This window comes from Panthera uncia, chromosome B1, assembly GCF_023721935.1.
Source record: "Panthera uncia isolate 11264 chromosome B1, Puncia_PCG_1.0, whole genome shotgun sequence".
Lineage (NCBI taxonomy): Eukaryota > Metazoa > Chordata > Mammalia > Carnivora > Felidae > Panthera > Panthera uncia.
Genome location: NC_064811.1, coordinates 32,778,057 through 32,801,588, shown reverse-complemented (window position 1 = coordinate 32,801,588; position 23,532 = coordinate 32,778,057). Strand labels below are relative to the sequence as shown.

Sequence of the window (23,532 nt, the reverse complement as noted above, 5' to 3'; positions counted from 1 at the left end):
CTGCTTCCAGTTGGTCCAAATGCCTGACAAAAATCGTTTCACAGTGGAAGGGAATTCGGTGGTACAAACTGTATTTCTTTAAGGAGTAGCATAAGTACACCTCCTGTTTTTAGTTTGTTTCTACAGATTCAATACAATAACTTGTCTCTTCTGGGCTTTCTCTGTTGTCATACCCCTTTATGTCATAAGCCCTTAGATCCTAAGCCTCAAGGTAATAGCCTCACCGCCCCCCCAACATACATACACACACACACACACGCACACACACACACACACATTGGTATACATTCCCTCGGCCAATCCAAACTATTACCTTTAATCTGGCAGTGTTGTTCAAAGTATGATCTGCAGACCATTTGTGTCAGAAGCTTTATGGTGTGGTAAGACTTGTTAAAAATGCATATTCCTGCCAACCCCAGACCAACTGAATCAGAATCCATGGAGGTGGAACCTAGGAAGTTGCATTTGTTAACATGACCCCACATCCATCCAAGTGACCCTTAAATGAACTACAATTTGAGAACCCACGATTTAGAAGAATCATTTCCTCTCTGACTGGAGTGCTCTTGTTTTCAGATCTAAACAGAACTGTTTTCACATCCATCATGTTCATCTCTGAAATCAGCATCTCCCTGTCTTTTCCTAAGAAATGCCCTCTCCTCTCTCTCTGGCCTTTGCCAGTTGGGTTTTTTTCCTCTGGGTTATTTCTCAGCTTCTGCAGTCTATGTTAGCAAGTCTTTAGTACCCATCCAGTCATTCCTTCCTCCTTCATGAGCTGCCCCAAAGAAACACCCTTAGGGGCGCCTGGGTGGCTCAGTCTGTTAAGCATCTGACTTCAGCTCAGGTCATGATCTCATGGTTCGTGGGTTCAAGTCCTGTGCTGGGCTCTGTGCTGACAGCTCAGAGGCTGGAGTCTGCTTTGGATTCTGTGTCTGTCTCTCTCTCTGCCCCTTCCCTACTTGCATGCTCTCTCTCTCTCTCTCTCTCTCCCTCTCAAAAATAAATAAACATTAAAAAAATTTTAAATAAAAAAAAAGAAAGCCCTTTAGCATCTACCACTCCAGACTGCCTCATCCAAACTCCCTTTACAATACCCTGCCCAGAGAATCATAGTACACATCTGCATGTCAAAGCCAAACCTCATCTGGTCCACAAAACTGCTCAGCCTTCCAGTTAAATGTTAAAACTACTTAAGATCACTTACTTACAGGCTTTCTCCACATTTTTAAAATGCACACACATCACAACTCCAATAAACAAAATAAAAACAAAATTCTATCATTTCACCATACTAACACACCAAATGCTTGCACTGTTTTACACTCACATTTAATCTTCATTCGTAACAAAATCAGAATGTGAGATTTTTCATCCTGTTTTTTTTAGTCCTGTTTTTCTAATTTAACACTATACCAATATATTTTCATATAACTACCATAGGTATTACCTTTAATGACTACAAAGTATTCCATGGGGTTAACGCTACCAGAACCATTATTGCTTAGTTAGGTTATTTTCTGATTCTGCTGTTATAAATGGTAATACAGTGAATGTGTTCCTGCATGTTATTTTTTCCTTCTTTGAATTATTTATTTAGAATAAATTCCCAGGGATAGAATTAAGAGATCAAAGTGTATGCGCGTTTTAATGGCTCTTGACACATTGCCAAGTTGCCATATTTGTATTTTACACAGTTCCTTGATGGCATGCTGATAAAATGTTTAACAGCCTCTCCTCAAAAAAAAAAGTATAGGGAGCCTGATTTATGGTGTTCGCCAATTTTCATGGTGTAAATATTCCTACCATGGCCAGTTTCAAGCTACAAACTTGATGCAGAGTTGGAAAGAGATCCTCAGTAGCACACTATTATTGAAATAAGTTCAAGGACATAAATAATAGTAAAATGTAGTAAATAAAAAGGAAGTAATGAGTTTTGAGTATTTATTGCCTTTATTTTTAACATAACTTGTTTAACTGTGAGTTATAGAATTTAATTTTTCCTGGTGTCTGTGTTCAACAACTGGCTTGCAAAATTTCTGGAAATATTACAGGCAGCTCTTGCAAACAAATGCAGGCAGGCTCCCGCACACAGCTACAAATATCTCACTTGATATTTTGTAAGAGCACGGCTTTTTCTTTTCATCGAAGCCATTGAAAATTCACCCTATTCCCATCTGTTGTCACAAACAATAACCATGCTTTTAGGTTAGCAAGTTATGCAAATATATGATGAATAAAGCATAATGCAAAAAAAAAAAAAAATAGAGCAGGAGGTCTATCTGAGTCAATTAATTCCACCCACCCTCCCCCAATTGGGACAATACTCTCTTTGTGGACTCATTTACTAGTGTTTTTTCATGGGGTCACCTATAGCAACTACTCAATTATTTATTAACTCGAACAATGACTGAGTAGATGACTATACTCAGTTCTCATGGCAAATGTGATGAGAACCATACTGCATGTTACTTAACCACTCTCTTCCTTGGTTTTCTTTTCTACGAAATGGGGAAGAGGTCATTGCTGACTACAGTTTTACAAGAAACTAAATGTAGAGATAAGAAGACTCCAATTTATGCTCTAAGAAGCAATTGAGCGTTCTGTAATACTTTGAAATTTTCTTCCAAACGTAATTCATTAGCGTTGTTTTACTGGAAAAGAGAAATGGAAGAATGATTTGGCACTTTCTCCCTTGAAAGCAAATTCCTTTCTTTGGGCTTTCCCTGAGTAATAATGAACAGCCTCCATGTGTATTTAACACTACAGAATTTTGAAAGTGGCACCCTACCACTTGAGCGTTAAAAATGTAAATATGGTTGATGAAAACTCTAAACATGCTCACACCTTTAATTCTGTCAACCCATCCCCAGGAATTCTCCTAAGAAATAAATTCAAAACAACAGAAATTACTTGTGTCGAGATTAATCACAACAGTGGGAGGATCATTTTGCACCATTTCAGCACTTACGTAACTTACCATCTTGGTGCCTGGTGCCCCAGTAGAAGAGTTCTGGATTAATGACTCTCAGATGCTCACCTATAGAGCAACTGCCTCCAGGCCACCTGGGGGAAAGGGTTTGTATTGATTATCACACAGATTCCTGGACTAAATCTCAGGGCTTCTATGTGATACCTGGGAAGTGCTAGTTTTTTAAAAACTCCCCAAGTGGTTTTGATGTCCAGCCAGCTTTAGGAACTATAATTCCAGGCCAGAACCAAACAAATTACATTATCTCTGAACAACTGTCCACATCCAGGGAACAGTACATCTTCTTAAGCAAAATACCAAGAGGTTGCTTGGGACTTCAAGCAGCTGTTTGAGTCAAATGATTTAAAAGCCACGTAGGAGGAGCCTTTGTTTCTGGCACGAACCTGCCTCTATTCACCCTTTCCATCTCAGATGCCCTCCTTTGCACTCCCCATCCCAGCACCCACCACTGTCATGCTCCCCTTTCGCACCCTATCTTGACTTGGGCCCACCCCTTTGCATACACAAAACCCCAAATCTTCCTCCCTTTTGTTATTAGTGGGGCTCTAGAAGGGAAACAATATTACTATTTGACCAAGGTAATCTGCACATATAATTGAGAAATCCCTTGCATAATGAACATATTGGCCATATTTGCATTTTTTAAAAGGGAGCTTACTAACCTCCCCCCCCCAAAAAAAACTCTCTAGTTTGGAGAGTGGAACGAGCAAGCAAGACGTTTTTCAATCTTAGCTTTCACCCAGACCCAAGCATCTAGAATCCAGATAAGTACTTTGGGTACTCCTTGTCAAAATGGTCACAACTTTTGAATAGAAATGGTTTTTGGCTATGTCTTGCTAGCACTAAAATTAGAATACAATAAAATTAAAAATAATTTAATTTAAGCTGGCCAAGGAAGGAGAGTCACTCTCTGCCTCTAATGCCAAACACCTCTAAAATTCCACCCAAAGCATTCAGGAAGCAACATCAGCCACAGATGCCCACAAATAACACAGCAGTCACTCAGATAGTTGTCCTATAAGTCTGACAATCAGATATGGAACGGCTTAAAAGATCAGTTTCTGGGGCGCCTGGGTGGCTCAGTCGGTTGAGCATCCAACCTAGGCTCAGGTTCATGATCTCGCGGTCTGCGGGTTCAAGCCCCGCATCAGGCTCTGTGCTGACAGCTCAGAGCCTGGAGCCTGCTTCAGATTCTGTGTCTCCCTCTCTCTCTGCCCCTCCCCAGTGCTCACACTCTGTCTCTCTCTGTCTCTCAAAAATAAATGAAAACATCAAAAAATTTTTTAAAAAAATCAGTTTCAAATCTTGTTTTCCTTTTTTCATATATATTATTGCTATAAAACAGACTACCCCATGCCTATTCCACACTTGGTGCTCAAAAGATATTAATTTCCAGCCTTCACCCATCAGCCCCATTTTCCTTTGAAAGGAGCACCGGCATTAAAAGAGTTACTTTGCAGTTATCTCATTCCCAGCCAGACACCATATCATCTGCATTCTCGTGTCCCCAGCCAAGTCTTAGTAACAATCATAATGGCTACATTTCTTCAGAGTTTATTTTATGCCAGGCACTAAGCTAAATGCTGCACACATTTATATTTCATTTTTATCCTTACAACAACTCTGACATAGGTATTTTCAGTTATTGGAGCTACTTTACAGATTTTTGTTTTTAATCTGAGGATTGAAGAAGTGAAGTAATGTGTCCTAGGTTCCCACAGCTCAGAAGCAATAACACCAGGTTCAGCACAAGATAATCTGGCTCCAAAAGTCTGGATTCTTATTCACCATACTGTAGTTTTGCTATTATATGGATGCAAATATTTCACACTTCAGAAGAAAAAAAAAAGTGCTCCAAATCATTAGGAAAAAAACACCAGCAGATCCATAGCATCTCAGTCAGGCATGTGAAGGAAGTAACACATATTTCATGGAGTTTTTGGGTTGGCTTTTGAAGACTATAGGCTTGCTTGGTCAACCAAATCATTCTCCTAAGAGGAAGGCCACTTTAATACTTGATGATTGACCTGTAGTAACCAGAAATGGAGGTCTTACAGGATCCCTGAGCCACACAAACCTTTCCTACCATAAATGGTATGGTAAAGGAAGACAGTAAAGGGAAGGCAAGTAGAAGATAAAAAGTAGTCCCAAAATGAAAAGACTCAGGGATCTCTGGGCTCCCACTCACCTGGAATTCTGTGAGTGCTATGAAAGCTCAGAAAAGGAGCCTAATGGCATAAGAAGACTAGAAAACTATTGAATGGAGTCAGTTCTGTTCAGCAGCCTCTCAAGGTCCTCTATAACTTGTCTACACCTGAATTTTCCAAGCTTATTTCCTGCCAATATGTAAAACAAATTTTCCTCTTTTGAGGGCCAGTCTCCTCAACTGGACTGCTCATCTCGTCAGTCTCACCTCTGTGCCTTTGCCCACACAATCCTCCCATGTGAATTAACCTCCACATTCTCCATCTACTCAAATCTCATGTTTTTCCAAAGCCATGTCTTCCAGACCATTCTCGCTTACCCTCAAACCCCCTTTCTTGGAACTCTTATAACTTACCACCCATGTAACCCCAGTAATCACTCAATTCCCCTCTGAATTTTACCTCTTGCCATGACTACTAGATTATATGTTCCTTTGGATAGAGACTTCCTTATATTTTTCTTATATCCTCCACAGCACCAGCTCGGAACCAATAAATGATTATTGACTAGTTGTTGCTTGCTTGAATATTTCAATGGCAACTTTCATTTAGTGAAGTACCTTAAACTAGTGATTTCTCTACCTTCATTTAGCTATAACCCAGGCTATTGATGGTACCTCATAGCATGTCCCCAAATCAAACCACCTCAAAAGCTAAATTTAATTTAATTCAATTTAATTTAAAAATAAATACTTATGCTTCATATACCACTTGTAGGAAGAGGACTCAAGCATTGGCAATAGGTGAAACAGACAAGCTAGAAATTCCAGCTCCAAATCCACATCATCTGGATTTGGGTTGGTTTCTTTTTTGATTTAGAACGTTTTAAAGCTCTTATTTACACAACTGAGAGGATCTTTAAGTTTACTTATCAAACATAGGGTGATATTTCAACTACCCAAATATTTGAACTCAGTCATAGTCAATAATAAACATATGAATTCTCTAAGAGAATATCTGAATAACCAAAAACCAACTATTATAACTTGTAAAGTTTCAAAAATGATATGCATCTTTTTAGGATGGTGCGTGGCGGGGCGGGGGGATTGGATACCAGGGCAAGTCCCCGTTCCCCTATAATATGGTACCATACTTTACAACTATAGAAAAAGATAATTACTGTGTTTAGCCTAGAGTAAAGCTAAATACATTGGAGAGATTTCTTTTGACACCGAGGAACTATTTTTAAAGAAGCAAAAGTCTTACCTGTTGTAGAATGCCAAAGAAATTTCTTTACACCAAAATGACGGACTCCGGAAGTTAATTTGTTCAGTGCAGGTAAGTAAAAGCAAAAGCTGCCCAAGCGCTGTTATAAATTCCTCTGGGATCAACTTTTCCTTCCTCCCCAAGGATATAGCTGATTCACACTGGAAGAACCAAAACTATAAGAGTTGAGCTGGTAGAGAATCCAACCCAAGATGGTTGGGTTTAATGTGCGTGGTGACTGAGGTGGCAGGAACAATCCGAATGTGACAATAGAGATTAGCAAGTTCCTGTGCATAAGTCAATTTCCTGTAGCTGGCTCCTCTGAAGAGGGGATTTCATTTGTGTGGGTTTATGAGCGTGTGTGTGTGTGTGTGCGCGCGCGCGTGCGCAAGTGCGCGCACATGCATTTCTCTCCATGACAATATGAAAACTTTCCCAGATAAGAGGCTTTTCCATTTCCCACCAACACAACACCTACGTAAAACTGAGGAAAGGAAGAGTGAAAAACCAAGATGATTCCTTAAGGAAATGAAATAAAGCAAAAGAAAGGAGAAAAAAAATGTCCACTCCTCTAACCGGTCTTAGTTAATTTAAGCTTAGGAAAAAAGTACCTTAGAACATAAACGTCAACTTGGTGAACATACTAACTGTGGAGGGAAAACAGTAGGTGGATGGTTTGCTTTGATTTATTAATAACTATCAAATAATAATTTAGAAAGAACTGACTCAGCCATATCGAAAGCTCAAGCAGCCCCACAACGAATTTATCCTTTTTTGGACCAGCACCTGTGTTATGAGGTAGGTGACTGAGTTGTTTTCAGACTCCTCACAGTTTCATTATCTGCCTCCAAACACAAATTTACTTGTTTTGTCCTTCTGTGCAATCCAGGTGTTGAGACCATCTGCATTTAGATTATGGTGAAGTTGCCTAGACCAACAAATTTAACTTTCATGATGTGCTCACGATCCCCCATGCCTCAAGTCTCTGGATAGTCATAAATGCTACTGCCCAGGGTGAAATCTTGGTCAGAATATCTACATGCCATAAAGATAAAGTCAACTCCATTCAAGTCAACAAATAGCTATGGAGCCCCGCTATGTGTAAGATTCAGTGCCGGGTGCTGGAGTAGGGTGGGAACACAAAGATGAACAAGTTGGAATCTCTCACTCACAATGGTCAAAATCAAATAAAGGAGGACACAGACATAAAAGAGATGCTCCAAATGAGGATTTATTTATAGATCTCACTTGAAAAAATCCTGGCACACAGGGGTCAGGGAAGAGGAAAGTGTGTGGAACCATTTTGGCAGTTAAATAGCCACTGAGCATCGATATGGATTCTCTCATAATATTCCAGGGAGCCTCACTGGCTTCCAGGAGGCCCCACAGAACAGTAGTATTATTTGAGGGTCATCCTCATCACTGTAGACTCAGAATCCTGTTATGCACCTGACACTGTACAAAGACCAAGAAGAAAAGCACAAAGACCAAGACAGATATATTTTCTGTCCTCACAGCACCTATGTCTTAATTGAGGGGTGGAGGATGAGGGACAAAAACATTCAAATATATGCAACAGTTACAAATTGTAGTGATTATTACAAAGGAATCAGGGAAGAAGGTGAGCTGGAGAGCGTGACAATGTCTGTGTCCTAGAGGTGGCCAAGGAGGGCCTCTGTAAGAAGCTAACATTTAAGCTGAGACCTACAGCCGTGATTCTCCGTCCTGGCTAAAAATTAGAATCATCTGAGAAGCTTTTAAAAAATACCAGTACCTAGGCTCCACCCCTGGAGATTTCAGTTTAATTTGTCTCATTTGGATCCTGGGTATTAATAAGACACACACACACACACACACACACACACCCTCAATCATTCTAATGTGCCGCTACTGCTCTAATGATGAGAAAGAGGGGTGTGGAGAGAAAAGGAGGAAGGACATTCCGAGCAGAGATAATTTATATGTCCAAAGTCCCTGATGAAGGAAAGAGTTTGCTGTGTTCAAGGGAGTGGAAGAGGATTAATATGTCTAGTGTTCAGCAGTGGCAGGAATAAACAGTGCAAGACGGGCATTCTCAGAGAGGGACACACCATCACTAAGCCCATAAGAGACCCTTACATGAACGTAAGTGTCCATTTATTAATGTGCACTAAGAACTCAATCTGCCGGGTGAGATCCTTGAGCTCTCTGATGAGTATATTATCTCCTTCTAGAAAATTCTCCGTGGAAAGCCAGATCACCGCCATGATATTATTAGATAAGTAGAACATATAACTTGTGGATACCTTAGTTACTTACCTCTGGTTTTATTCATCGAAAGATTTAGGGCAGCTTGTAAGGATACATATACCTTAGCAAGATAAAACCAATTGAAAATAAGAAATGAAAAGATGAGGCCAAGAGAAATGAAGACAAAGATTCTAAAACCAGAGGTGAGGTTGATACAGAAAAGATATGCCATGTGGTGCTAAGCTTTTAAGCAACCATATGAAATAACAAATTCTTCCACATAAAAAATTGAGTGCCCCTCAATAAAAATGACTATTTCTGAGACTAAAGAGAAACGCAGCCCCTGAATTCTCATAGAGAGGACATAATGGCTGAAATGAAACACCGTCTTTACGCTAAACACAGCCAGTGACAAGTTTTGCAAGGTGGTTCCTTACATTGCTTCTCAGTGCAGGCTGATTTCATCTCCTGAAACACTTGACTAAAAGCAATCCCAGGGTGCAAGTAGGGGAGGGTGTGCCGGAAGGGGGTGGTTAATACAGGGTGCACTATCCCCGGGCACTGCTATGAGGTGCCAAATTAGTGCAGAGATGAAGATCAATTTCAGATTTCCTTCAGAAAATTGGGGATAGAAGAGTTTTCTCATCCAAGCTTCTAAAAGAATCGGGGCAGCAGTGACTTCAAAATTGGTCATACTTGCAGCAAGAGACCTAGGGGTTTTCTGTGTCCCCATTTCCTTTGAGAAAGTGGAGGAGTCGGGCAGGGACAGTGGCCTGCATGGACAACCCCCCTCCACCTGCAGGAGAAGGTGAGGCAAGACTCTGCCCTTTGAGACACAAAGCAAGAGGTGCCATAAGCATGAGGCCTCAGGCCTTGTGCATTTTTCCACAAAAGGGCACGCATACTCCCAGGGTCAGGCCACGTGGGGTGTGTCTGCGGGTCCAAGCACTCCCGTCGCATCCTGGACGGTGCTGGGAAGGGCATTGCTGGGTCTGGCTGCAAGACTGCCCTTTCCCGCTTGGCTCCCTGGCTGACCCCTCTTCTTCTGATGGACTGGCTCACTCTGTGTGTGTAATTTGTCGTTTCCGGTGTTCTCATATAGGCGTTGTGCTTCCTCCTGTTCTTGACGTGAGAAACAGTTTCTCCTAATGTCTCTCCCACACCTCTAATCTTCACATAGAGTTTAATCCCAGACGGTATTTTCGTGGTAAGGGTGGGAGGGGGTTGGGGAGAGCTATCTAACTTTCTTCCTTTCCTGGATATCTCTCTTTTTGTTCTGTCCCAATCTCTCTTTTTCTCTCTTTCTCCCCCTCATTCTGTTAATAGACAGGGATACTGTTGGGGGTGGAAGCAAATGACTTAAAATACACATATATACCACACATCCACAGGCACACACACATCCAAACCTCTCAGGGCGTCAGCTCTGATGACTTGGGCCCAAGGTGGGGGAAATCCTGGGGAATTCAGCTATGGGTATGGGCCTCCTAGCAGGGAACAGACCCTATTATAAGCCATATTCCAGGAACTCACCTCCCATGAGCTCCCATACCACCCATGTTGACATTGCCAGAGCCCTCACCAACAGTCTTATAAAGTCTAGTACTGAGGCCCTTGAGCCCTGTGGCCTGGCCTTGCGCACTGGTGTATCTTAGGCACTGAAAAGTCATGCAAGAACCATTTGCTGAACGATAGACTGATTCTCTCATCTAATCCTCACGATGACTCTATGTGGTAAACATTTTAAAATATGTTTTACAGACAAGGAGACCTCAGCTGGCTAAATGAAACTCTATGGCCTATGAAAAGGTGACAAAAGTTTTACCCCATCCAGCTGTCCTGGCTCTTTACGCCAATAGAGAGAGCTGGGCCACTGAGGGGAGGGAGATTCAGCCAGAGCCCCCAGGCCACGGGTCCATTTTTCCTCTTTTGGGTACCCCTCCTCTGAGATTCCCAGGCAAACACAATCCGCTTAAGGTCAAGACTTGCTTTCTCAAAACACCTTCATTTGAAATGCCCTCTGATATAGCAGAAGAACAGTTTATTTTCTCTTTAACAGTCTCCTAAGAACAAGGGCCTCTTTTATTGAGGATTTTTAAATAATAAGACAAATGTCTGTATACCCTGAACTCAGGCATAAGTGGTATTTTTGCCCATTGCAAACACGTTTTGCCATTTATTCCCAAGAGGACTCTTAATGACAATGGTAATCGTAATGTATAGTAAAATCTTGGAGACCTTGCGATATCAATCATTTACTAAATTATTTCTGCCCTTGGTTAGTAAGATGCCTCTCCTTCTTCTTACTATTAGCTTATTAACTGAAATGATTTAGATGTAGTGGGTAGCTTTTAATGTTTACACAGACCCTCATCTGTGATATGCCACCTAATAAGATAAAATATTTCAGTGGGTTCTGAAGATGGATATAGGTACTAAAACCTTGTCTGAATGCTTTGAAACCCAGGGCATTGGTCATACTGTAATTATTTTTACCCAGCTCCCCACTGCGTGATAACTGTATTAAACCAAAACACGTATCCTTCTGATTGAGAGATTTCATGATGGGGATTGCAAAATGTTAGCCCTTCATAAAATAAAGAGGTTAATTCTGATGTATAATACATCAGTGTAAAATACATTCATAGAAAATACCCTTTAAAATTCTACATATTAAAATATCTTAGGAACGTCACAGGCTAGAAATCACATGAACAATTTCTTCCTTGCACATTTTAACTCGTTATAAACAACAGCCACCTTAACCAGATAAGAATATCGTTTCAAACATCTTCTAGCTTCTCTCTTATTGCCATAACCATAAAGACTATCATTTCCCTGCCGTTCTTCCCATCATCTATCTTCTCTTTAACTGTTTTAATGCAACATGCTGCTTTTTGTGTTAGTGGATATTAGGTTCTCCGGATTCTCAACTGCCATTTTTATCCTGGTCTGTTTGCCCTGTGTAACTGTGTTTATCTAGCAAACATTTACATCCTGGTTCTTTTTATTGCAAAGCCATAATTCATAACAATGCAGGGTCTTGTTGCAGAAAATGATAGCACCCAAAGTAATCATTCAAGCTGTGGCTCTAAAGTTATGGTACTTTTTTTTTTAACTGTTGGAACAGAGCTAATGTAGTCAAATGACCATTATCCTGCAAAGCAGTCACTTGGTAGTTGATGCACTTTTCCGACATTGCAGGCATTAGTCAAAGCGCTTTTAGAAACGTTTACAATATCCTCCTGACACGGTTTAACAAACTACAAAAGAAAACCAAAATCACTACCCTCTGTTCACAACGTGTTTTTAACTCCAAATATAATCTGGCTTGGTCACCCACCTTATCCACTGGCTGAAGCTCCAAAGGGCTGTCTCCCAAAATCAAATCCACCTGAAAAGGACAAAGATTTGCTATCATTGAAGAAACTTAAAAGAATGTGCCTCGGGTTCAGAGCAAATCCAGAAGAGGAGCTTGAGACATGATATAAGAGCAGTGTCTTTGGGTCAAGTGCATAAACTCCCATGGGACCCCTGCAAAGGGCGCAACATTCACTCTGATGCAGAAATTCTGGTTTGTTTAAAAAAGAGGAAGAAGGCCATCACTGCTTCTTCTCACATTCATATTTTACTCGTTGCCTTGATAGGGATCTTCAGTTTGGGCACAAACATCACAGGGTAACTGCAACTCAGCACACCTGCTCGGAGCGGGGGTTGCAAACGTTTCAGTTATAAAGCAGAGACCAGTGAGTGCTAACTTGCCATCTCTTCAAAATAACAGATCTCCTGCACAGTTCTGGAGGGAACAGGTTGAAGTGTGTACCCAAAGGTAATCTGACATTTTGGAGAAAGTATAAATTTGAATTAAGACAAAGCAAGATTCAAATTCCATCTCCATTTAATTGCAAGGATACGGCTCTAGTTGTCCCATCTGGAAAATAGGTATAATAAGAACTATCTTGGAAGGATTTTTGTAAAAAAGCTGTAAAGTCCTTGAAATGTAGGAGACACAAATTAACATGGTAGCTATTATTTTTTTTAAATTTTTTAACGTTTATTTATTTTTGAGACAGAGAGACAGAACATGAACGGGGGAGGGTCAGAGAGCGGGAGACACAGAATCGGAAGCAGGCTCCAGGCTCTGAGCCATCAGCCCAGAGCCCATCTCGGGGCTTGAACTCACGGAGTGCGAGATCATGACCTGAGCTGAAGTGGGATGCTTAACTGACTGAGCCACACAGGCGCCTCAACATGGTGGCTATTATTAGCCACTCTTGTTTTGGACTTTTGCCTTCTGGAATTTTTTCCTCCATCTCTATCCCCTCTTTGAATAACAAGTGTTAATTTTCATAATTTGAGAAGCTTTGCCAGTGCCCAAATTCTGGTTGAATAAAGTCATAACAAGCTTACACATCATGGATAGGATTCTAATATCATGTGTTTATTGTCTCAACAGTTTAAAAGGATCTAGAATTTTTTTAAAGTAATCTCTGCTCCCAACGTGGGGCTCCCAAGATCGAGTCACATGCTCTACCAGCTGAGCCAATCAGGTGCCCCAAGGATGTAGAAATTTTAAAATCAAGTTGTTAATGGTGCTTTATTTTTTATGTGTAATCAAAACAATCACAGAATCTTCAGACATGCCTTCTGAGGTCATCTGTTCATCCATTACACTGTTCACTCACCTAAGATAAGTGAAATTTTTCCTTTCTTGTCTCATTCAACAAATATTTATTGAACACTAGCTATAATATTCATTAAGCACTGTGCTAGGCCCTCAGAAGACAGCAGGGAACAATAACAACCACAAAAATAGCCTGGTCTCATGAGTTTGCATCTACTGGAGAGACAAGCAATGAACATAATTTAGTAATATAGTATGTTACAGTGTGCTAATTACTAAGAAGAAAAAGCAGGAAAGAGGGATAGAAAGCTTGGGCAAGATGTATATTCAAATAGGAAGGTTAAGAAAGACCTCAGCCAGAAGAAGAGGGAGGTAAAGTCTGTTTTTTAAAACATCCAATAGTGATTTTAATGTTTAATGGTCCTTAACATCAGCATACGTCCTCAGGTTTAATGAGACTTTGCCTTCTGCTCACCGTTGGAAGACTTGCTTCCTCATGTGCCCACTTTGGCAAGGGGGATCTGACTGCCCAGCTCTGGGAGACAGCCCTCCCAGACTGGAAGGGGGGACTTGTGGGTACTCTCCTCTCAGCTCCAACCCTCCACTTTGCTTACTTCTCCTCCTTTCTGCCCTGAGTCTCTCCTCTGAATCCTTGTAAGTCATTTTATGATGGACTGCTGACATCTAGAGAGAAATATGACCAAAGCCAAACACCTAGTAGAAAAATCCAAGGTGGTAGGAGCTTTTTAAGACAGTGTCACAAAGCTGCCTTGTCCTTCAGCTTGCTATTCTCTGCTCCCATGACCTTTTTAACCAACTCATAATAATAATAATGATGGTCACACTGACCCACCATTTATTGAGCATTTAACATGTGCCAGTTAAGCACTTTATACACATTTTTTTTTTTTTTTACTTAATCATCCCAACAAGTATGAGGTAGGTACCATCGTTATCCCCATTTGCAGAGGAGGAAACCAAGGCACAGAAAGCTTAAGTATCTGGTTCAAGATTGCTCAGGCAATAAATGGCATGGCCTGATTCTATAAACCATTTTTGCAATGGTAGCCAGTTGAATTTTGCCAATATCTTTAGTACCCTTATCTACAGTATACAGCTATATCATTTAAATGTTGGTTATTAGGAAGGTCTCCCATTCCAGGCGGATATGCCAATCTCCCAGCCTATTTGCCTGAATTTCACATGGCTTACTGAAGAAGACAGATTTTCTTTTTTTTTTAAATTTTTTTTTAATGTTTATTTATTTTTGACAGAGAGAGAGAGACAGAGCATGAGCGGGGGAGGGGCAGAGAGACAGGGAGACACAGCATCCCAAGCAGGCTCCAGGTCTGAGCCCGACGCGGGGCTCAAACTTACAGACCACGAGATCATGACCTGAGCTGAAGTCGGACACTCAACCGACTGAGCCACCCAGCTCCCCAAGAAGACTGATTTTCAAAAGTCATCATTATTCTCATCCCCCCCCAAAAAATATCTGAAATATTTTCCTTCACCCTCTCCCTGTGCCTTGTGCTCTTAAAGAATGGTTGTTTCCTTTGTCTTTTTTTTCTAAGATGCCTCTCATTTCCTCTTAGTGTATAGGCATGAATGCTAGACATAGTCATTTTTAGATGCTATTTTTATTAGCTATTACCACTATACAAGTAGGCCAGAGGAATTTCAGCCACTATTGAATAATGGTACTGACAATGTGAAGGACAAGTGTAAAAATGGCTCCATATGCACTACTGAATACAGTTCTGGAAGCTGTTAACAGATATATACTGATTTATAGAAGAGGCACATTACCGTCTTCTGAAAATTACACAAAACTAGAATTGATAGGGCTTATCAGTTCATAATTTGATCAGGTGGCTCTCTTAAATGAATAAAATGGATCGTACAGGAACAAATAACAAACATAAGGAATTCAGGGCATGTTATGGGTTGAAAATAAAATGACCAGTGGTATTTTAATTACATAGAGCAGTTTAAAATTTTGTTTGCACAAATGCCCAGTTTGTGTGTAGATTTGGCTTTAGATGAATGTAATTTCATGTTTTCCGTTTTCCTTTTTGTTTTAAGATTCTATGCACACATTAGGGCACGTAGGTGGTTCAGTCGGTGAGCCTCCAACTCTTGACTTCGGCTTGGGTCATGATCCCAAGACCATGGGATCAAGCCCGACTTCCAGCTCCACACTGAGCACGGAGCCTGCTTAGGATTCTCTCTCTCCCCCTCTCCCCTGCTTATGCTCTCTCTCTAAAATAAAAATTAAAAAAAAAAAAAAAGATTCCATTCACACATTAAAAATGGTTGAAAAAAATCAGCTGGGGACCTCCTTAACCTCACCAGAAAGTAGCATATTCCTTAAACTGGTGTTTATTTCAACAAAAAAATGTTACATTTGATCTGTTAGCAAATCTGGAATAATTTGGCCAGAGCTTTGGGAAGCCAGATTCAGACTAACATTCCATCTTCCTTACCAATTAACTTCTTGTCTTAGAAATATCCACTGCTCAAATGATAAATGTTGAGTCAACTAAGCAAAATTGTGAATTCCATTCACTTTACTACTGATGCAACATTCATGGACAGAACAAGCTCGAAACATCTGTGTGAATGTTTGTACTTATTTATAAAGTGCAATTTGGTCCGTAGATTAAAAAAAAAAAAAAAAAAAGAACATCATGTCATCCAGCTGAGACTTGACACCAGTTGGCCTTGCTTATCAGGAAAAATAGTTATGGGCACAACGAAAGAGACAGGTGTGGGCACTAGAAGCATCAAGTTTCTTCTGGGAGGTCCTGAGGTCATTTCTTTGCTACTAGCGGCTCCATCTGAAGAAGCAGGCCATTTCAGGTCACTGTAAATCAAAAAATATTTAATGATACGGGAAAGTGCTCACAATATATTGTTAAGTGAAGAAAGTACAATACAAAACTTGAATTTGAATTCAACTATTATAGATGCACCTACAAGTGTTAATAGAGGTAACCTCCGGGTGACAGGACACAAGTGATTTTTACATTTTCCTCTTTCCTTTTCTGTATATCCCAAATTTTCTATATTTATGAATAGTATTTATATAAACCAGATAGAAAACTACTGTTGTTGTTTTTATCTGCATTGAGCAAGTCTACCTAAGTTTTCTTCATAAAACCTTGTCACTGCTTCAGCTGCAATGTGTTTTGCATAATAACCAGTGATTTTATAGCAGTTGATTCTCAGAGAACAATTACGGAACCACAGTTGAACCTTGCAAAGTCATCTTCCTCATCACTCAGACTCTATAGTCTTAGACGATTCCAACCAGATGCAAATTCCACTTCCTTGTAGCCTCCAAAAACAAGGGATTCCAGAGGTTTTTGCACTTACGCCCTTAGATGTTCTGTCTTAAATTTCCTTTAAAATGGAAACCGTGGCTGGGAAAGATATCCTAAGCTATCAAATAGCTTTATCTTCTCACGGGAAAGATAAAGGCATACTCAGAAATAAAAGAACAAGGTTTCCGGGAAACTTATGCAGTGTCTGAGCTCAAAAAGAAAGAGGTAGTGGGAAATGCTTGATGCTTTATTAGAGGAAAACATGTTTGTGACAAGTGCAGTCAACGATTGCAAAAGTTGGTTTCAAGTTAAACCTGCTACTTTCTTCCTATTATTAGTATTATTACCTAAATTATTATTGCTGTGCAGTGTTTTAATCATTTAGGAGAAAAGGGAGTAATTTTGTAAATTCTCCTTAATGAGCACTTTCTGTTTAAATGATACTGAAAATTATACATAAAATTTCAAGATTAATCATAAACACCTATTCTTTTTACTTTTTTAACCACAAAAACCTTTTAAAAAGCAAAATTTCTATTAAAACATTTCATAGTAAAAATTTTGAGTTTTCATGTGTTTATCAAAAACAAAATGGTTTACACTAAAATGTTAACATAATTTCTTTCCTCTGGATGATTGGATTATAAAGGATTTTCTTTTCTCCTTTTTTACTTTCCTGTCTACATATTTTTTTAATTTTATCATAGGACTACTTATTGATTTTATTGTAAGAAGAATCAAATATTATTATAAAAGTAAAAAAATGGTTTTTATAATTTTGAGCAAACCTATCTCGATGGTATTTATTTTTTTCCCATGGTGTTTATTATTCAAAATATAAAGTAAGATTGTTTTTGTTCTCTGTAATTCCTTTCTTTTAAATTAATCTTCTAAATATAAAATAATGAGGCTGTTTTTAATGCTTTGGAAGGAAAACATTAAGTTACAAACTTTTCTTTTAACTTTTAATTTTTATCTTTCAGATTAATTTACAATTTACAAAATACTTGTGTGTATATTATCATTTTTGATCCTCAAAAGATAACTGTAAAATAGCAAAAACCAGTATTATTATTCTCACAACCTCATTTTATATGTAACTGAAGCTCAGAAAGGTTAAGCAACTTATATAAAGCCACACAGCCAGTGAGTGAGAGAACTCTCTAGATCAATTAACTTCTACAGCATTTTCCCCTTCAGATAACAAATTACATTTCAAACTGATTCATTAACACAGTAAAAGGTATACATAGAAGAGAGACATGTAAAAAATCAAGAAAATCTGTTATTTTAAAAGGATCATAGATTTGTTAATATAAAAAGATACAAAACTAAAGTATCTGTACAATTAAATCCTAATTTTATATGAAAAAATATATTCATGTCTAAAAGGATAGAAAATAATTACATCAAATAATAGTGATTTTCTCTGGTCAAATTGAAGATAATTTTTTCACTTATTTAATAATTCTTTCATTTTGGGTACTCTGCAAATTTTTAACAATCAGAGTTAATTCTATAATCAGAAAGATAAACATTACAAGCTGTTGTTAATAAAGTAATATAAACATACACTTTATTCTCATTAGTGATTGTCTAATGGAATTGGTTTCACTTCCATTTTTGCTTTGCAGCAAATTTTTTATTAAAAAGAAAAGGCAGATGTGGTTTCAATGTAAAAAAAAAAAAAGTGATGGGAAATCACAGCACTGTATTCTGAGGGCTTGGCTCTCTATTCTAACCCATTTAGCAATACAGGGCAAGTTTCGAGAATGTTACCTGAAAAACTATTTCTGTGGCTTTCCTTGTCTCCACTACAAGTCCCAGTGTTAACTGTTAGCTTGGATGCCTACCTGCCCAACAGCTATTTCCTCTTCCTTGCTAAAAGAACCTCTATTTGGGAATGGGCAAAGTGTCCCAAATCAAGGGATGAATCATGACGTCCAGTCAAAGACAGTGAAAGAAAATCTTTTAGTTCCTGGCTTCCCAGCTTCCCTTGCAGCTCTGGGTAGCCATGTGACCCAGTTCTACCCAATAAAATATTTGGGAAAGTCTTCTTGAGTGCTCCTGGGAAAGATGTTCCTTTCCAGTTAGATCATAGAGACGTGGTCAGAAAGCGCATGCCTTCCTTTCATGTCTGGGTGTTGTCATAGGAGAATACTCTCTTCTGAGAGCTACAGCAGCCATCTTAGGACAAGTAGGAAAGCCAAGAAAACTACAGAGACACAGAACCAGAACATTGTTGACCCACTCATCACCTCTTAACTTTTATTATGTGAGAAAATTATCTGCCTGCATTACTTGCAACTGAATGTCCTCTAATGATGTAGTAACACGTAACAAAAATTTGAAGTTGAAGCTATCAACATCTTACAAAATGTAAAAGAAATTAGCAAATGCCCAGCCTAAATGGCCAACAGTGTAAAGTGTCATACAGAAATGGCTAGGTAGACACAATATTATATGTCAAATAGATCTCAATAAAGCTGGAAAATAAAAAGAAATGATTAGATTATTTTACTGGGATATTATACAGTTACTTTAAAATAATATTTAGGAAGACAGTGTGGCCACATGAGATTCTCATAGTCTAGGATTATGCGAAAATAAAAGAAAAAAGAAAAACAACTTGGGATTATAAACGCACAATGATTACAACAACGTTTTCAAAGACTGTGAGGAAATAAACCCAAACCATTAACAGGAATTGTCTTGGGGAGATAGGGTGCCAATAAATTGTTTTTATCCATTCCTCTATTTTCTAAATATTGGACCTCATAGGTTACAATTTTTACATTAAAAAATATTAAATAACTCATATAGACATGCAATATAAATCCTTGGAAGAATTAATATCAAATATAAGAATATGCTTGGCTCCCTACTGCCAGACTCAAACTTCCCAGCTTGACTTTCAAAGCCCTTCCAAACATGGCTCCTGCTTACCCTGCTAGCCCTGTCCGCCACCACATGTCCAGTTCCAGCCACACTGAGCACTCTCGTGTGCCTCTGCATGTTCTTGACTCAGCCTGAAAAGCCTTTCCTTGTGTGCAAGATAAACATTGGTAGTTGTGCCAAGACTGCTGGTTATTCCCCCAAATCCCTTTCCTGAGTAATAGAAAATAATTTTCAACTGAACACACTGCAGTCCAGGATAAAGGCTATATGTCCCAGCCTTCCTTTCAACCGAATATAGTCCTATGGCTTTGTTCTGGCTACTGAGGTGTGGGCAGCCTTTAGGCAACCTCCAGGAATGTCCTTAGTAGGAAAAGGTACTCTCTTCTTCATTCTTTCCTTCTTAGATACTGAAGTTTGAACAGCCAACTTGGACCATGAGATGAAAGCCATGAGATGAACTTGGAGGAACAAGATAGAAGGAAGCTGGGTCTCTGATGGTCAGTCACTGCCACAACAGCCGTGGGGCACCTATCTCTGGATCTCATCCGCATAAGAAGAGAGATGGACTCCTATCTTGCACACCCACTATTGTTTTAGGGTTTTCTGTCCTACATAATTTAAAACTAATGCTAATTGACATATTAATTTATGAGATAAGCTACTGGCAAAAATGTTTTTAGAAGAGGGATGACAATAATATCACTGAATTGCTATCCAGAAGAAATGAGCAGAAAGTTGGGAGTTTGGGGCTGGCATGCAAAGGAAAACAGAAAGGTTGAAGAGAGAAGGTGCTAGCAATATGGTGAGAAGCCACAGCCACCAATGACTATTTGGGGAGGAGAAGGGGGCTAAGATTTGACCAAACAAGTTTTAAGAATAAAGATAATTAATATTAAATATTAATTCACCTATTGTACTCTGCTGCAATGTAATTCCCTGATGTTACTAAATTCCCAGTAAAAATCTAATATACACAATAGCCTGGCATGAGCAGGTTTTTAAAAAAATCAAGGGGAAAGGGTCAAGGCAGAGTAAAAAAACAGCCTAAATGAAACTCCAAAAGGCTGTACATTCAGTGGAAGCTGAAAACAGAGCTTATAATAAGCAAAAGCTTCCTCAAATCCCCAGAAAAGTAGGTAGAAATGCTGTATTTCTCAATATGGAACAAGTTTTAGAAGCAATATTGTACATATATTAGCATGTTTTATGTTATATATATATATATTGCATATCATTTTTCTTTATACCAGAAATAGAGTCATGCTAGACATATTGTTTTGCAACTTACTTGTGTTTTAACCAATCAATATGTCTGGGACATCTTTACAAGTAAATTAACTTTGTCCTTTAAGAAACAGCATAGTATTCCATCATATGGAAGTACCATAATCATTTTAGTCCATATTGATGCAAATTCACTTTTTTGATATTGCAAATACCAATGTGGTACTGCAAATTGGTATTTATACTTGTGTAAACCAATGTAACACTTGCATGCAATTGTGCATTAGCAATTAAATATTCCTGGAATGACAGGAAGAGAGACTTTGCAAAGTTTCAGAGTAGATATATTTTTTATTGTGGTAGCTCTTATCACACTGCATTCCGGAGAAGTCTCCAAGTGATGTATGAGTGCCTATTTGCCTATACACACTAGATGCTATAAGTCTTTTTCCTTTTTGCCAGCTGAAAAGTGCTATCATGTTATTTAGTGAGATTTAACATCTTTTCACATATTTACTGGTCATCTGTATTGTTTCCCTGAAATGCAGATTTATATCTTGTGCCTATTTTTTCTATTAAATTATTTATTTATTTTTTTCATACTTATTTAGAAAAATGTTTATATATTAAAGTTATCAATAACTGGTCTTATATATTTAACAAAAGTATCTCTTGGTCTGTCATTTGTCTTTTAATTTCATCTATGTTGTCTTTTGCCATGCACAAGATTTTAATTTTGGAAATTACTTAGATTTTGCCACTCCAAAGTGTAAACAATATTTTCCAAGCTATCATTCTATCAAAATTATATGGCAATGATGTAATAATTAAGAGTACAATCTCTAGCACCGAACTGCCTGCGTTTAAATCTTAATTATGCTGTATAGCTTCAGGAAAGCTATTTAACTTCTAAGTGCCTTGGTTTCCTCAAATATTAAATGGGGATAAGAATAATATCTATTCCCAGAAGGCAGTTGGGAGGATTAAATGAGTTAGTACATACTAGGTGTTCAGAATACTCCTTGCAACACAGAAAGTTTCAGTAACCATTAGCTACAGTTATTTTGCTGTGTCTTAATGATAGTAGGTTTCCAAAGTGTTTTAATATCTGAAATAGCCCACAAATAAACACTCAAGAAATGCATCCAATCCCAATAATGGCCTTAACCTTTCTGCCACCTGCCAGAAAAATGAAACTCAGCACCTGAAGACAGAAAACTGAAGGCTGCAAATAAGAAGGGCAGGGTGCCACAGAGCAAATTAAATAGAAGTACCAGCTGCAAAACTCAACAAGCTATAAGGAAATGGGAGAACATAAGGTAGTAATTATGTTTCATCTGTGAGTCTTCCCCTGACAGGGCTCTCAAACAACAGCTGCACAAACATGTCTCATCCTTTCTGACACAAATGTGCCGTTCACATTCAAAGGAAACTCATTTCCTATACATTGAACCTACTATACATTTAGTAAGTCTCAGGGACTGCCTTGTGTTCAGACCTTTCAAAAGCTTTGTTTAGTCTTGGGCAACTTTATGTTGTTATTTAGAGAGCCTGATCATTGTCCTGTCAGCATTGTGGCTGGAAGACGAAGATTGTTCGTTGTTTTCACGACGATAAAGTGTGCCCACATTTTGTTAATAATCACTGGAATCTCCAGAAAGGCACATGTTGCCCAAGTACCGCTAGTTCTTATTATACTTCTTGAATCTCTTCCATATCTGTGAGTACCTTTTTTGTGCCTAAAGCTGAATGGTGTTTTCTTAATGAGTCTACAAGAGTCTTCTCCATGATATTTACATATAGCTGAAGCAACAGCTTTTGGTTTTACTGACCAACTCTTGTTATATTTGTATTTATTTCTGATTTTTGTCTATTTCATTTGTAATGATACAGGCAACAGAAAGGTAAAGACTACTTTTGAATTTCAGTACTTATTTCTGAGCAAGCAATTCATCCCCCTGTTACTTTCTTTGATTTACTCTGTTGTTTGTTTTCTGGTTGCTCAAGTGAAATGCTCAGTCTTTTTCTTTTCAGTTGCTCTCATTTCGTAATAGAGGCACTTGGTGATAGCAATTTTATTTGAATTTCAAAGGACAGAGTGATCCAGGAGACATCTAGGCTACAAATGATTTATAAAAATAGAGTTGCTCTCTCAAAAAAGGCCTGTGTGCCAGATGAGTGCCGAGAAAATGGTAGAACATTAGAACCGGGAGCAGCCTCAACAAGAGCCTAAGTCCTAAGCGCTACAAACGGGGACTCTGATCACAGGCAATGAGATAATCTGTCTGATATCAAAAAGTCACATATCCTCACACTGACCTGTGCTCTTGTTGAGCAAGAAGTCTTAAAAAGCCAAGCCAAGTCACCTCTTTCCTTCCCTTCCTTCCCTCTGCATGATACCAGATCACCTTCTATCGCATGAAGAACCCAGTTGACTCTTTCATCATCAACCCACATTCAAAATACTGTGCAAATTCTGTTTTCAAAGTTGAGCTTCAGCCAGATACTGCCCCGGGCTTCTCTCTCCCCTCCAGATTAGAAACTGGAGGAAACTTGTGGAAGGCAGAAGAATAAAGTTGGCTGCTTTGACTGTGAATTCTACATGCAAACACTGGGAGCTTAGATGATTAAGTTAACTCAGTGAAAAAAAGATATGTCACAATTATTTGGGCCTCTGTCATGGTTCTACCCTTCTCACATTTTCTCCCACTCGCCACAGAGTGACCTCATTGCCTTAATCCTGCAGATCTTCTCCCCCCCTCCTCCTTCTCCTTCTCCTTCTCCTTTCTTCTTCTTCTTCTTCTTCTTCTTCTTCTTCTTCTTCTTCTTCTT

The 23,532-nt window shown here is 38.9% G+C and overlaps 1 protein-coding gene across 2 annotated transcripts in view; it reads right to left on the bottom strand.

Annotated features, from left to right (window-relative positions):
- The window catches only part of N4BP2 (NEDD4 binding protein 2), a 154,218-nt gene that overhangs the window by 31,207 nt on the left and 99,479 nt on the right, over positions 1-23,532 (bottom strand). The window contains exon 19 of one of the 2 annotated variants that reach the window (XM_049631898.1): positions 11,972-12,022. In XM_049631898.1, coding sequence (XP_049487855.1) covers positions 12,013-12,022 — 10 coding nt within the window. In that variant the 3' untranslated portion in view covers positions 11,972-12,012. Of the gene's footprint in view, positions 1-4,278; positions 12,023-23,532 lie in introns of those variants that run through there. The other variant, XM_049631899.1, reaches the window with a different exon arrangement.